A 14,453-nucleotide genomic window follows, 5' to 3' on the forward strand; every position below is an offset into this window, starting at 1 on the left:
GGCTCTTGGCTTGCCTGATGAGCACTGAGGTCAGTTCTCACCTCCTCCCACGTCAGTTCACTAATATTCAGGTGGTTTGCTGCAGCTTTTACTATTATTTGCTCATTTCTTCAGATCAACCCACGCTTTACCCTCTTCTGGTTCTTCCTGCTGCTTGTTATGTTGGCCACCATTTGTGTCTCCTGCCTCCCTCCTGCTGCTCTGGTGGACCACCTTGATCGCTTCTGCATATTTGGTCTTGTTTTGCACTCTGACCTGTTGGATCTCTACCTCCTTTTTCATGCCTTCACATCCTAAACAAGCCCCGAAGCAGGACAGAGTCATGAAGGTGCCCTTCAGCAAAGCTGAAATTAAAATAATAATAAGCAAAATCATGGCAGCTTGGCAAAAGTTATGGGATGAGGGAAACAAGGGCCAACATTTGTATACAATAAAACCAAAAATGGGAGGGAGGATATCAGTATGGGACAATGCTAGGGAACAAGCAGTCGTTTCAAGACTGAGGTCAGGACACACAGGATTACATGGACCAGTGCAGCTATTAGGGAGGCATCCATCAGGACTTTGTGAATGTGGATCAGCAGAAAATGCTGAGCACGTTATTTGTCACTGCCAGAAATACTCAACACAGAGAAGAGCTGAAGGAGGTAGTCAAGACATTTGGGGTGGGAGTATTTAATCTTAACAATTGTTAGAAGACTAGACTAATACTTTATGTCTATCTCTGCGCAGGTGAAGTGGATTATTAAACCGTTATAAAGAATCGTACTGATTACCGATCTTCTGCTGGAGGGAAAAAATGCAGCCTCCGTTTATTCGGTCGTTTTGGGACAAGAAGAAAATGAACAGCGTCTCAGTGACGCAATCAATCCGCGCATGCAAGCGCAACACCGCCCACTTGTGGACAAACAAAGTCGTAAACAAAATAATAGTACACAGTAACACATAGTCATACAAATACACTGGTGTCATATCTCAACAACAATTTTATTCAGTATTGAGGGGGATAAATATGAACCATTGTTTGTGTTCTTAAAAGAAATTGGCATAATGAAGAGGATCCAGCGCTATTATTATCATTATAATCGGTTATTTTGTTGCCCGGTGCGGGATTCGACACGAGGTATGCTGCACCGCAAGGCGACGTCACTAACCGCTCGGCTAAAGGGTCGGACCCGTTAGCTTAACGGGTCTTAACGCCTCATTTTCTTCTTCTCCCGTTAGTTTAACGGGTCTTATTAGTAGTTTACACAATCATTATTATTATCGTTGTTGTTTGTTTGTTTGTTTTGTTTTTTCCCTTGCCTTTCATCCTTTGGTATGCTGGCCCCCACTCCAGCACAGCAGGTGGCGGTAATGCGCCTTGAACGCTAAACGCCACCCGCCGTTAACTACAGGAAGAAGAAGAAGAAGAAAAAAAAGAAGACGAAGAAGAAGGCGAAGAAGAACAACAACTTCCTGGGTCACCCTCTCCACGCGAAAAGTGACAGCGGCGGCAGTCCCGGCCCCTCTCGGCTCGTTATGACCCTTTCTTGGTGAGCGCGTCGCCTGTCAGGATACAGATCCCTGCCCGCAAGCAGCAGTCCGGCGCGGAGAAGTCAGCCCCGGGCCGCCAACATGGTGTTTTATTTCACTAGTGCCGGTGAGTGACGCGGAAGAGCCGGGCGTTAATGGCTAACGTTAAGTAGTTCCGCGAGAGCGTTCAGAGACGAAGCCCCAGACCGCGGCTGTTCGTGACGACACGTGCGGCTCTCGAGGGGTCGACTATGTGCCACTACCAACGGATTCAACGTCCGTGAGAGATGAGCCTTTAAACGTGTATCGCCTGAACGCCAGTGGCGGCTGGTGCTAACAATGTTTGGGGGGGGGGGGCGCTTGGCGCAGCACACCTGACAGCTGCTTTAACGTCCACACAGTCACAGAGCTAATAAGAAGGACAATGTAGCCTATAGATTTTATCAGGGCTCGTAGACGGTGGATGATTGACAGTCGAGACGAGACGAGGCGTGGTGGTGGGTGCGAACATGATTGACAGCCACGAGAATTGCCCAATCACATCCAGAGTATACAAATTCGCTGCCAATAAACAGTGGGCGTGTCTGGGTCGCGCAGAACTGCCCCCCCCCCCGGAAAATCTGAAGAAACCAATCAGACAGCAGCTTCAGGTCACCTGCTCGCCACAAGTTTGAGGGCTTGCATAGGGTATGGTTTGGCCGGTGACCCTCACCCAGGAAGTATATGTCTTCAGACAGGAAGTATATGTATTCAGACAGGAAGTATATGTATTCAGACAGGAAGTATATGTCTTCAGACAGGAAGTATATGTATTCAGACAGGAAGTATATGTCTTCAGACAGGAAGTATATGTATTCAGACAGAAATCAACCAAATACCATTGGAACCAATATTTAATGCTGCTGACAGGCGCTCACAGACTGACAACACTTTTATTTCATCATTATTTGCATTATACAACTACATTATATTTAACATGTTAAAACAGATTTTCATTTCTTGATGTTTGAAGGGGGGTGTACTGTACTGGCCAGCCGCCACTGCTGAACGCTATAATAATTTTTTCGCTTTCCCTTTTTCAGTGGTGGAACCTTCCTACACGATCTATATGGGGAAGGACAAGTATGAGAGTAAGTTGACCATCGCTTTTTCTTTGTGCTGTTGATATATGGTCATTTATATTTTCTCGTGTGCGCCGTTATTTTATTGAAGGCTGAAAGGAATAAATATAATTGCAGTTGACATGTGCTTTTTGAGTAATTCAGGCAACAATTTCTGCAATGTCAGGCCAAGAAGTCAAGTCAGTTTTATTTTGTATAGCCCATTATCACAAATTACAAATTTGCTCCAGTGGGCTTTACAGCAAGACAAACTCCTGTGGTTAGACTTGTGCATCAGATAAAGAACAACTCCCTAAAAAAAAACCTTTAACAGAGAGAAAAAATAGGAATGAACGTCAGGTAGAGCAACAGAGGAGGGATCTCTCTCCGAAGACGAATAGACGTCAAGCTGTGTCCAGGTGGTGACCACCATCACCATGGAGACCTGGGAGGAGGACAGACTACACGTGCACATGGGGGAGACTCACGTCACACCATTCACATACACAAGAGAAGACATCATTCAGAGAGAGCGAAAAGACACGAGAGAGAAGAGAACAGTTTGCAATAATCTGTAATCTATACTCTATAATCTCGTGGGCAGAACAGTGGTTGGTAAATTCATTGAGACAGAAACCGACCCACCATGCAGTACAGGTTGTGAAGCACGCAACTTAAAGGCAACTAATTGTAAACTAAGGCAAAAAGATGAGTTTTAAGTTTGGATTTAAAGGACTCAACAGACTCTGATTGTCTGACGGCAGCAGGCAGGTTATTCCACAAGAATGGGCCCGATAGGAAAAGGCCCTGCCACCAGCTGACTTCTTTTTAACTTTGGGTGCACACAGGAGCCCTGTATGTTGAGAGCTCGAGATGGAACGTATGGTTTAAGGAGATCAGACAGGTGTGATGGGACAAGACCATTTAGGATTTTATAAGTCAGCAGAAGCACCTTGTATTCTGATCTAACATGGATAGGAAGCCAATGAAGGGAGGCAAGAATTGGTGTAATATGGTAAAATTCCCTAGATTTAGTTAGGATCCTAGCAGCAGCATTCTGAACCATCTGAAGATTTTTGGTACTAGAATGTGGCAGACCTGAGAACAGTCTGGATGAAACAAATGCGTGTGTTAGAGTCTCTGCATCAGCCATGGCCAGAAAAGACCTAATTTTAGCCACGTTACGTGAGTGAAAAAAGGCAGTCTTGGTCATTTCTTTAACGTGCTTATCAAAGGAAAGGCTGGGATCAAATGCAACAGCAAGAATAAATTTGTGTGCTATTCTGTCCCACGGGTTGAAATGTGTTTTTGGTTTGGTGAAAGACCTTTCATTTCCGTGGTTTATAATAGACCGATTGAAAGGACAAACTCAAGTCTGAATTTCTCCATTCCCCACATGGCCACAAAGGTTCTACCAGGTCCCTTCACTCTGACACCCCGTTTACACTCGGTTTTAAAATGCATTTTTTTGCAATCGGATCACGAGTTGGACGGCGCTAAATACAAGTGCAAACGAGCACCAAAAAGTTTTGTGAACTGGATACTCGAACCACTTGCTGAGGTGGTCTGGGACACATTTGTCCACGTATCTGTTGTAGTGTAAACGCTAATGCGTCCTGATGTGTCCCCGACAAGGACGTAACAGGAAAATACGTCATCAGTGCAGGATGTGGTGGTTGTTTTTGTAACAGCGCCCCAACTTTCGAAAAAATGGAGATAGAGGAGAGTGTACGTGGTTACAAGCAAGGCTCAATGTTTTCGGTTTTTATTTTTCAAAGCCATCCAGCATGCAGGATTTCGCCACAAGAGGGCACTGACATAACCTCACACGAACAGGAACAACTTTTGGCTCCGTGGAAACATAAAATCCGGGTGAGAATCAGTTTAAACCGATCTGCTCTTTTTAAAAAATCTGGGTATTTTTCGGTGAAAATCGGTAAAAACCGAAAACGCTGAGCCTTGACTACAAGTGAAACAAGATGCCTCATCTCCATTTGGGCAGAAGAATCAGTTCTGTCACTCTCAACAGCTGGAATAGTCCGGACATGTGTACTGAGACGTCCTCAGACATTAGCTATTGTTTTCACAGCTAGTCAGCAAATCTGGCGCTCGACTGAGGCCCTTAGACTTTGTAGCGGAAGTGACTTAGACAGTAACGAGATCTTCTTCTTCTTCATCTTCTTCCCCTTCGGAGTAACGAAATCTGATCGCACGTGGTCAGCAGGGTGCATTTGGAGACGCGTAGTGCACACCGGTGTAAACGGCGACGTGTTTCGCCGTCCACTTGTGATCCGATCGCCCAAAACGCATTTTAAAACCGGGTGTGAACGGGGTGATAGGGACTGGAGTTTGCTGTTGGGTGTCGTCACGTGCCGAGTGTGAACTTGTGACATCATCAGCCTAAATGTGCTTAGATCAAACTACCCACACACAAAAAAAGATGCCACCAAAGAAAGGTCATTTTATCATCATGTCAGATGTGGGTTTTTTGTTGTGGTCTGGGGTGTTTTTACTTGAGCAGCGGCTAAAATAACATAACCAGCCCACCTCAGTAATAGGCATGTAGTGCAAACACTGGTATCTGATGCCTGATCTTATGTGGTCTACCAACAGATGAAGATCTTATCAAGTACGGGTGGCCTGAAGACATCTGGTGAGAGAAACTCTTGACTTTTCTACCTTTAGTGGGAACAGCTGTATATTAATGACTAGAGAAACCCAGTCAGCATCGCTTACTACATGGCATGTACAGGATTTCACACACCAGAGTTGGTCAGATGTGTGGCAAAACTACAATAGTTCTTATTCATCAAGACAAAGTGCCGGGCGTCCGGGTAGTGTAGGGGTCTATTCCCCGACTGACCAGAGGAGGCGCTAATGCAGCGAGCAGGACACATACCCGCATCCGGCTTCCCACCCGCAGACACAGCCAATCGTGTCTGTAGGGAATAATCAAATATCGTGCAACCCTCACATTAGGATTTATGAAGAAGTACTGGAAGCACTGATTGTGGGTGTGAAACATGCACGCCACGTGGTTTGATGACTCGCTGCAATGAACATTTCCATGCCATGAAAAATACACATTTTGTTTCCCATTAGGAAAAAGTACCTTTTTCCCACGTGCTACTCATGGTGTATTTTTGTTGCCGTTTTCACGTATCTCCAAATTATACACGTACTCAAGAGTCTAGTAATGCTTTCCTCACATAGTATTTTTTCCAGGTTTTGGAAATGAGACTGTTTTTTTGTTGCGCCCACGGGTGTTTCTTCTGTCACTCATGAAAGTGTGTTTTTGGATTTTGATTAACGTTTCAGTCAACCCCATCATGCACTGCTGATTGCAACTGTCCCGAGGTTACACGTGTCATTTCCTGTCCTTCTGTCCAGTAGTCTCACATGTCCTGGTTCTTACCGTCATCCGTGTAGTTAACAAAAGTAAATATCCAGCTCAGAACACACAGGAAAGAAGGTTTCTCGGAGATGTTGACCTGACCTATGCGTTACTTCCTCTCCAGGTTTCATGTGGACAAGCTGTCCTCAGCCCACGTCTACCTGAGGATGCCACAGGTGCCTAGTCGACGCAGTCAGTGAGAAAGAAACTGAAATATTAATGATGATATCTCACCTAATTGTCCTTATTTATGTGTGATTATTTGATAATGACGACCCCCTTCTAAGCATCCTTTATTCACCTGTGTCGGTGTGTCTGTGTCCGTGTATGTGTCTGTGAATTCCAGGGCTTGACAATCGACGACATTCCCAAGGAGGTGCTGATCGACTGTGCACAGCTGGTCAAAAACAACAGCATCCAAGGTAAGGCTGTCCAACGTGTGAAATAAAAGAAACAGCACACGGGCGTCCCGTGCCCAGGGCTTGATACTGAACCCATCGACATAAATGGGATGGGAATAAATCGGATCGGAACCTGATCTCTGCCGGAGCGACTCCGGTGTAGCCACGCAGGTAGGGCTTTTCGGGTCACTGTGGATCACACGTCATTCAAAATGCGACACTCGCACCGCGGTTGCGTTGTGAATGACGTTGTGTACCTGTGTGGTTGTTGACCTCTGCGCCGGGGACCGAACTCACTCAGGCCTGTGCACGTGGGCTGTTTCCAGTGAAAGTGTTGTGGTGTAAGCACAGGAATCGGATAGATAGACTTTTAAAAGTAGATGTAAACAGGCAATCACACAAGTCAGATCTAGGGAACTGAGGGGCGTCTGGGCAGCATGGCGGTCTGTTCCGTTGCCTACCAATACGGGGATCGTCAGTTCGAATCCCCATGTTACCTCCAGCTTGGTCGGGCGTCCCTACAGACACAGTTGGCCGTGTCTGCGGGTGGGAAGCCGGATGTGGGTATGTGTCCTGGTCGCTGCACTAGCGCCTCCTCTGGTCAGTCAGGGTGTCTGTTTGGGGTGGGGACTGGCGGGAATGGCATGAGCCTCCCACGCGTTACGTCCCCCTGGTGAAACGCCTCACTGTCAGGTAAAAAGAAGCGGCTGGCGACTCCACACGTATCGGAGGAGGCGTGTGGTAGTCTGCAGCCCTGCCCGGATCGGCAGGGGGGTGGAGCAGTGACTGGGAAGGCTCAGAGGAGTGGGGTGATCGGCCAAGTAGAGAGAAAAATCAGAACTGGACATCAAGATCTGTGGTGTAAATGTGGCCTGTGATGCAAAATAAATATAAATCCTGTTATGTTTCACCTTAGTAAAAGTAGCATTTTGACAATTCTGAGCACTGCCCTGTCAGTCCACAGGTCTGTGTTATTGAAGTCTGTTTAAATTTCTGAGTGATAAAGACCTAGCTGGCTAGCTAGCTCTTGTTTGAACAAGTAGATGTCACGAGGACTAAAACTTTTATTTTACTGCCAGGCTGTAAAATGAACAACATCAATGTGGTGTACACTCCCTGGTCCAACCTGAAGAAGACGGGGGACATGGACGTGGGACAGATCGGCTTCCATCGACAGAAAGAGGTCAGTAGACCGTCAAATTCGTGGCTTCCTCCATTAAAGGGATTGTTCAGTTTCTGGGGTTTTTAATCTGTCCTGTTCACAGAGTCGGACAAACTCACGGATTCCTTTTTTTATGTCTTTTGCGTGTAGTTTGAAGGTGTGTTGGAACGTATTCTAGCCTAGCGTAGCGCAGTTCCTCAATGTGATTGGTGGCTCCTCAAGAAAAGGGAAGTGAAGCTGATCTATACTTTTTACTAGTTAGTCTAGCATTTATAATTCTTTTTGGACCCCCCCCCCTTTTTTCTCCCCAATTGTACTTGGCCAATTACCCCACTCTCCCGAGCCATCCCGGTCTCTGCTCCACCCCCTCTGCTGATCCGGGGGACGGCTGCAGACTACCACATGCCTCCTCCGATACATGTGGAGTCGCCAGCCGCTTCTTTTCACCTGACAGTGAGGAGTTTCACCAGGGGGACGCAGCATGTGGGAGGATCACGCTATTCCCCCCCAGTTCCCCCCCCTCCCCGAACAGGCGCTCCGACCGACCAGAGGAGGTGCTAGTGCAGCGACAAGGACAAATACCCACATCCGGCTTCCCACCCGCAGACACGGCCAATTGTGTCTGTAGGGACGCCCGTCCGATCCGGAGGTAACATGGGGATTCAATCCAGCGATCCCCGGATGCATTTACAATTCTTTAACAAACATTTTCTCATTGACATACCAAATCCTAAAAGTTAGATTATAGTTTTGATTTGTTTTCCCGTAATGCACGTATCAGTCTTCTACGGCGGAAGAGGATGGATGCTTGTATTACAGTGAAATAGATCAAAACTGTAACTTTTAAGATTTTTTCCACTGATAGTGTTTTGGCCCATTATAACACCACCGATGATGGTGGCAATTTTGATGTCAAAGGAAGGTTGAGCTCCCGCATCCCCTCTTCCCCCACTAGCGGTGTCTATACTGTCCGACCGTTTCTTTGTCATTAACCGTGCAGGGTTAATGCTGACCCTATTTATCACTTGTATGGTATGACTTTACCACTCATCATGTTCCCTTCTGTTGAATATCCCAATGGAAACACCACCAGACGATATCATGTTTCTCTCTTTCACAGTTTAGAGTTTACTAAGAAACGTGGATTTCCAGTGCACTTCAGATCCACTGCCTGGATCATAAGTATTCATGTCGCTAAGTAGCGTCATTACTTTCTCGTGATTGTCTGGTTTAATACAACAGTGCATCTGCCTCCGTCTGCTGGAAGGATGAAGATGTTATTGTCCTTTCTGAGAGTGGTGAGAGCTTTCCTCTCATCGCTGCTGATGTTGGATGGTGGCGCCTTCGCATTGCTGAGGCAGGCTGAAACTGTTGTCCGCAGTTGCTTCCGGGTCCGTTGTGATGTTTTTACGGACCGCTGATCCCGTGGCTGTGATCAGTTCCACTACTGGGATTTGCCTCGGCATGACGGCAAAGCTCAGCCCCTTAGCAAGGATGTCTTTCTCCACCTGGGTGAGTTGTCTGTCGGACAGATTCTTCACCCATCCACTCGTCCACATCGCCGGCGTGTGTCTGGTGACTTCTTTTGCTGCCTGGTTTTCGACTTTCCTGGTTGTGCTAGACGAGCCTTCTCCGTGAACTCAGTCACATGTTGGAAAGTGGTCTCATCTAGACGCGACGGGGGTCTCTGTTGGATCTGCTCCTCTTTGGCTTTCAAAGCGTCGATGGTAAAATGAGTTTGTCGCAGCCGTTCATTCAACAACTGGCTCTGTGCCTTCTGAAGGATCTGGTTAGTTTGCTGGCCCTTGACTGAAGATTTCATTTGTAGGCTCTTCGGTATAATGCCGCTCTGTCTGCACCTGAGGTTGAATCCTCAGGTGGTTCCTGTAGTCTGCCATCTCACGCGCCGTTCACTCGTGCTCAGGAAGACATCGTTTTGTTCATTGTTTCGCCTCCCGTCGTGAGTTACAATGTGAAATGGTCCACAGGTGAGTAAAGTGATTTTATGACCACAGCGTCATTGAGCAAAGCAATTAAACCTGTTCGTCAGCATCTTGTGTGCGACGATGGTCTTTGTACATGCCAAGTATTAGGTGCCGCGGCAGCATGGTAGGCCAGTAGAGTTGACTTGTACTTTCTCTACTTTGCACAGGTGAAGATCGTAGCCGTGGAGAAAAAAGTCAATGAGATCATTAACCGGCTGGAAAAAACAAAAGCGGAGCGCTACCCGGACCTGGCGGCTGAGAAGGAGTCGCGAGACAGAGAGGAGAGGAACGAGAAGAAGGCCCAGCTCCAGGAACAGAAGAAAAGAGAGAAGGAAGAGGTGAAAAAGAAAAAGGAGATGGAAGAACTCAGGTCAGTTTGATGGTCGTTTTGAGCCGATGCTCAGAAAGTTACCTCATTAAAGCAGCAATCCACAACTTTTCTCGCTTAGAAAATCGTCCAGACCACGGGCTCAGTTTACGTAATGCTAGCGTTCTACCAACACGGGGATAGCCGGATCAAATCCCCGCGTTGCCTCCGGCTTGGTCGGGCGTCTACAGATACAATTGGTCGTGTCTGTGGGTGGGAAGCCGGATGTGGGTATGTGTCACAGTCGCTGCACTAGCGCCTCCTCTGGTCGGTCGGGGCACCTGTTGGGGGGGTGGGGGGTAGCGTGAGCCTCCCACACGCTACGTCCCCCTGGTGAAACTCCTCACTGTCAGGTGAAAAGAGGCGGCTGGCGACTCCACATGAATCAGAGGAGGTATGTGGTAGTCTGCAGCCCTCCCCGGATCGGCAGAGGGGGTGGAGCAGCGACCGGGACGGCTCAGAAGAGTGGGGTAATTGGCAGGATACAATTGAGGAGAAAAAGGGGGGGGGATAATAATAATACTATCTTTAATCTTTACCACGGTTGGAGACACTCTCAAATCTCTGCATACTGCTGTAGAAATGCTGGGTCATACCAGCCGGTGCAGCAGCAAACACATCCGTGTTGGAAAAAACTGCAGCAGGAATCAAAAATACCGAGGTGTGATACTGATGTGGCGATGCCTCTGAACGAAAAAAAAAAATCAATATTAACACAGAACAATGTGGTGATGTAGTTTGATGAAGTTCATAATACATTAAACTACCGGTGTTAGCTTTGGTCCGAGGACGCCATGTTTACAAAGGTGGGAACTGTTTACTGCCGAGCTGATGGCACACGAGCGGCAACTGGCTGCTACTCCTTGTTTATACCCCGAGTAAATCCAGAGTCAGCAGGAGTGTTTCTCCCTGCCTTCTACGTCAGACTATATCAGAATCATGTTGTACTGTAATATTGATTGTCCGTCCAGCAGGATCGCACAGCTTTAAACCCGTAAGCCGTGATTTTGCACATTGTCGACATCTTCTGGTGGTGAGATGTAATTGAATCATAAGTTCAAACATGAAAATGAGTGTAATGTTTGATGAATCAATGATATTGGATTGTAAAACAGCATGCAGTTATCTCATTATTACAGTTATCGATGCCTCTACCGCTGTTTTCTCACAGCTAGTTAGTTAAAACTGCAGTCCCTAAGGTTTTGCGTTATTCTGTCCACTTGAACTGTGAAGACAATGTGTTGATTCTGTTGGGACAACCCATCGCTATCAGAGTAGAGCAGCGTTCCAACATTGTTGGATGTAGGAGTCCGAGAAAAATAGTATTGCGGCACGGTGGCCCAGTGGTCAGCACTGTAGCCTCACAGCAAGACGGTCCCGGGTTCGAACACCAGGCCGTCCCAGGTCCTCTCTGTGTGGGGTTTGCACGTCCTCCCCGTGTCTGTGTGGGTTTTCTCCGGGTGCTCCGATTTCTTCCCACCATCAAAAAGACATGCATCTTAGGGTTACTAGTCCTGTCTGTGCCCCTGAGCAAGGCAGTGGAAAGAAGAAGTGGAGCTGGTCCCTGGGCACTGCAGCTGTAACCAAGGGCGCTGCATGTAACCCATCCTGTACAACAGGCTGCATGTAACCCATCCTGTTGTACAGGATGGGTTACATGCAGAGGACACACTTGTTGCAAGACAAAATAAAGTGGCTTTCTTCTTTCAGCTGATTTCTTTGTACTACAAACGAGGTGTAGCAGCCATTTATCAACTGTATCAGACCAGAGAATAAATCACCTGTTCTCAGTTAGAAGTGGGCTTGATTTTTTTTGTTGTTGTTGTTTTGTTAACATACAATTTCATTTCTCCTCTGCAGAAATTATTCTTCTCTCATGAAGAGTGACAACATGACCACAAATGAGGTAAGGATATTTCCAGATCTCTTTCACAAATATTCAAGCTTCTTTTCTTTTTCTTTTTTTGACCTTGGGAAATGGATTGGGTCTCCTGTGCAGCAAGGTTCATTCCACGTGAACGGTATTCGACACCAGCTCAGGTAACATTGTTTATGTGACTTGACTTCAACTCCGTGTCCTCTGCAGGCGGGGTACGATTCGGATGACTTCATGTGAGTGCAGAGGACTGGGCAGCCAGCAGACAGAAACCTCCATCAGGACTTGGATATATTGCTGAGATGCCTCCACCGCTGCTTTGCCTAACAGTTTGCTGACATTGCACAAAGACAAACAGGAACTTTGCTTTTGGACACTTGGAATGCGGGTGTGAGGGACAGCACTGGACTAATCTCATCATCATCATGTCATATATATAGCAGTCGAGATAGCCCAGTAGGTAAGGCCGTGAGGCCTGCTATCCTGCTGGAGGTTGAGGGTTCAAACCCCAGCTGGGACGAGTCTCCTGTTAGAGAGGGGAAAGGAAAATGTCCTCCTACTGTCCAAAAGGTGTAAGATCAGGATCAGGTGCAAGTAACAGGAGAATGTTAGGATGTGGCAATGGGGTGGCTCAAAATTCAAAAAAACAAAACTGGACTAATCTGTATGCCGACTGGCTCACACACTCCGCTTCCAGACGGGTTCCCAGGGACCCCGCGTCTCAGATGGACTCTCAAGAAGCAAAATAAGACGACCTTGTTCAAGAAATGCCAACAATAGACCAGTGTTAGCTTGGTTTTCCCTGCCCTGTCCCACTCGCGCCGGTGCTGAAGTGCAAAGTCTGTCCCGAGGGTAAATAGTGGTCACCGCGCGACATTAGTCTCCTCCATGTTTTATTTGCTCTTTTCTGTCGATCAAATACAGTTGCAGTCAGCCGCAGGCAAATGTCACCACTCTTTACTGCCAGTCAGTATGAAGAGTTTTCATTCTGTAATTTCCATTGCTCAGATTTGCAAGATGTCTCCTCAAATTTACATTGTTTCGCTTTTCAGTGTTGCAAATCAGAATAACAGTGCGTTTGTTTCTCATGAGTTGTTCCTCATTCACTGAAGAAGTTCGACCGTATCAACACACCTGCAGCGTGTACCTGAACCCAAATGTAACGGCTTCTCATACGTCTCACTTCCATGTCTCTCTCGCTGGTTCATTAAAGTGAGTATGCTAATGGGACGAACGAGCTCATCAGGGCACGAGCCTTGGGACGTCTTGGGGTTGTTTTTAACACTGCTTTGCCATAACTGATCCCGGGCTGCCACTATGAATAAAAACACCATCCCCCTGCTGTCCTTTTCTGTGTCACCCACAAGATTTCAGCGCCAGAATCAACAACAAAACACAATAGTTGGGGCGTCCGGGTGGCGTAGCGGTCTATTCCGCTGCCTACCAACAAGGGGATCGCCGGTTCGAATCCCCGTGTTACCCCCGGCTTGGTCGCGCGTCTATCCAGAAACAATTGGCCGTGTCTGCGGGTGGGAAGCCGGATGCGGGTGTGACCTGGTCGCTGCTCTAGCGCCTCCTCTGGTCGGTCGGGACGCCTGTTCAGGGGGGAGGGGGAACTGGGGGGGGAATAGCGTGATCCTCCCACGCGCTACGCCCCCCTGGTGAAACTCCTCACTGTCAGGCGAAAAGAAGCGGCTGGCGACTCCACATGTATGGGAGGAGGCATGTGGTAGTCTGCAGCCCTCCCCGGATCAGCAGAGGGGGTGGAGCAGCGACCGGGACGGCTCAGAAGAGTGGGGTAATTGGCCGGGTACAATTGGGGAGAAAATAATAATAGCTGTAAAGACCCCGGTTGACTAGACTAGTCTGGTTAGCCCCGGGTTCGCGTCCCGGCTGCGGTGGTTCCCGACTGCCCCCCCCCCCCCGAATTCGCTACATTGGTGTCAGAGGTGGGATGGTGAGACCGTGAGGCCATCGGAAGCGCGTGCGCCCAGGGGCTTGAGGGAGCCGGTATGCTTTGCCGAGGGAGGGAGGGGGGGGGGGGGCGGTGTAACGACCCCGGATGACTAGATTCGCTAGCGCTTGGCTAACGGGTCGGACCCTTTTCCACTGCATGGTACCGGCTCAACTCGACTCGACTCGCTTCTGTGTCGTCTTCCATTACCGCAGCAGTGCCTCCTCAGTGTAGCTGGATTTTCGGCTCGCCATTTTTTTTTTCAGTTTCAAAATGTACTTTTAAAAGAACTCCGCTTCGGTGTTTAAAAATGGCGGGTGACATCCCATGCGCACATTGATGACGCAGTAGCGCAAGATGACGCAGTGACGCGTTTCTCTGCCCAATCAGAGGTCCGCGTTGATTTTGGTACCCGCTCCAGTTCTCTGGGACCTCGAGAAAGGTGGTAACGGTTACCAAAATGCCGGTACTTTCCAGCAATGGAAAACGACAAAAGGGCGAGTCGAGTCGAGCCGAGCCGGTACCATGTAGCGGAAAAGGGCATTAGTCGACTGGTTAACGTAGTCGCCCGTGGTGCGGGAGATGCGGGTTCGCGTCCTGGCTTCGGCGGTTCCCGGCTGCCCCCTGAATTCGCTACGGCAACTACAAGGCCGTTTACCTTGCTGTTCATTAAACTGCTATTCTTAACGCTTGAACGAA

At 48.0% G+C, this 14,453-nt stretch overlaps 1 protein-coding gene across 1 annotated transcript; it reads left to right on the forward strand.

The window, feature by feature from the left end:
- Nucleotides 1-1,464: 1,464 nt before the first annotated feature.
- On the forward strand, nucleotides 1,465-13,136 carry ccdc25 (coiled-coil domain containing 25). Its single transcript, XM_056294587.1, has 9 exons — nucleotides 1,465-1,642; nucleotides 2,598-2,645; nucleotides 5,229-5,268; nucleotides 6,134-6,185; nucleotides 6,356-6,431; nucleotides 7,490-7,593; nucleotides 9,725-9,927; nucleotides 11,785-11,830; nucleotides 12,011-13,136. The coding sequence occupies exons 1-9, from the start codon at nucleotides 1,618-1,620 to the stop codon at nucleotides 12,038-12,040; spliced, it is 624 nt and encodes a 207-aa protein (XP_056150562.1). The 5' UTR covers nucleotides 1,465-1,617; the 3' UTR covers nucleotides 12,041-13,136.
- Nucleotides 13,137-14,453: the final 1,317 nt, after the last annotated feature.

The sequence above is a fragment of the Lampris incognitus genome, chromosome 15, assembly GCF_029633865.1.
Source record: "Lampris incognitus isolate fLamInc1 chromosome 15, fLamInc1.hap2, whole genome shotgun sequence".
NCBI lineage: Eukaryota > Metazoa > Chordata > Actinopteri > Lampriformes > Lampridae > Lampris > Lampris incognitus.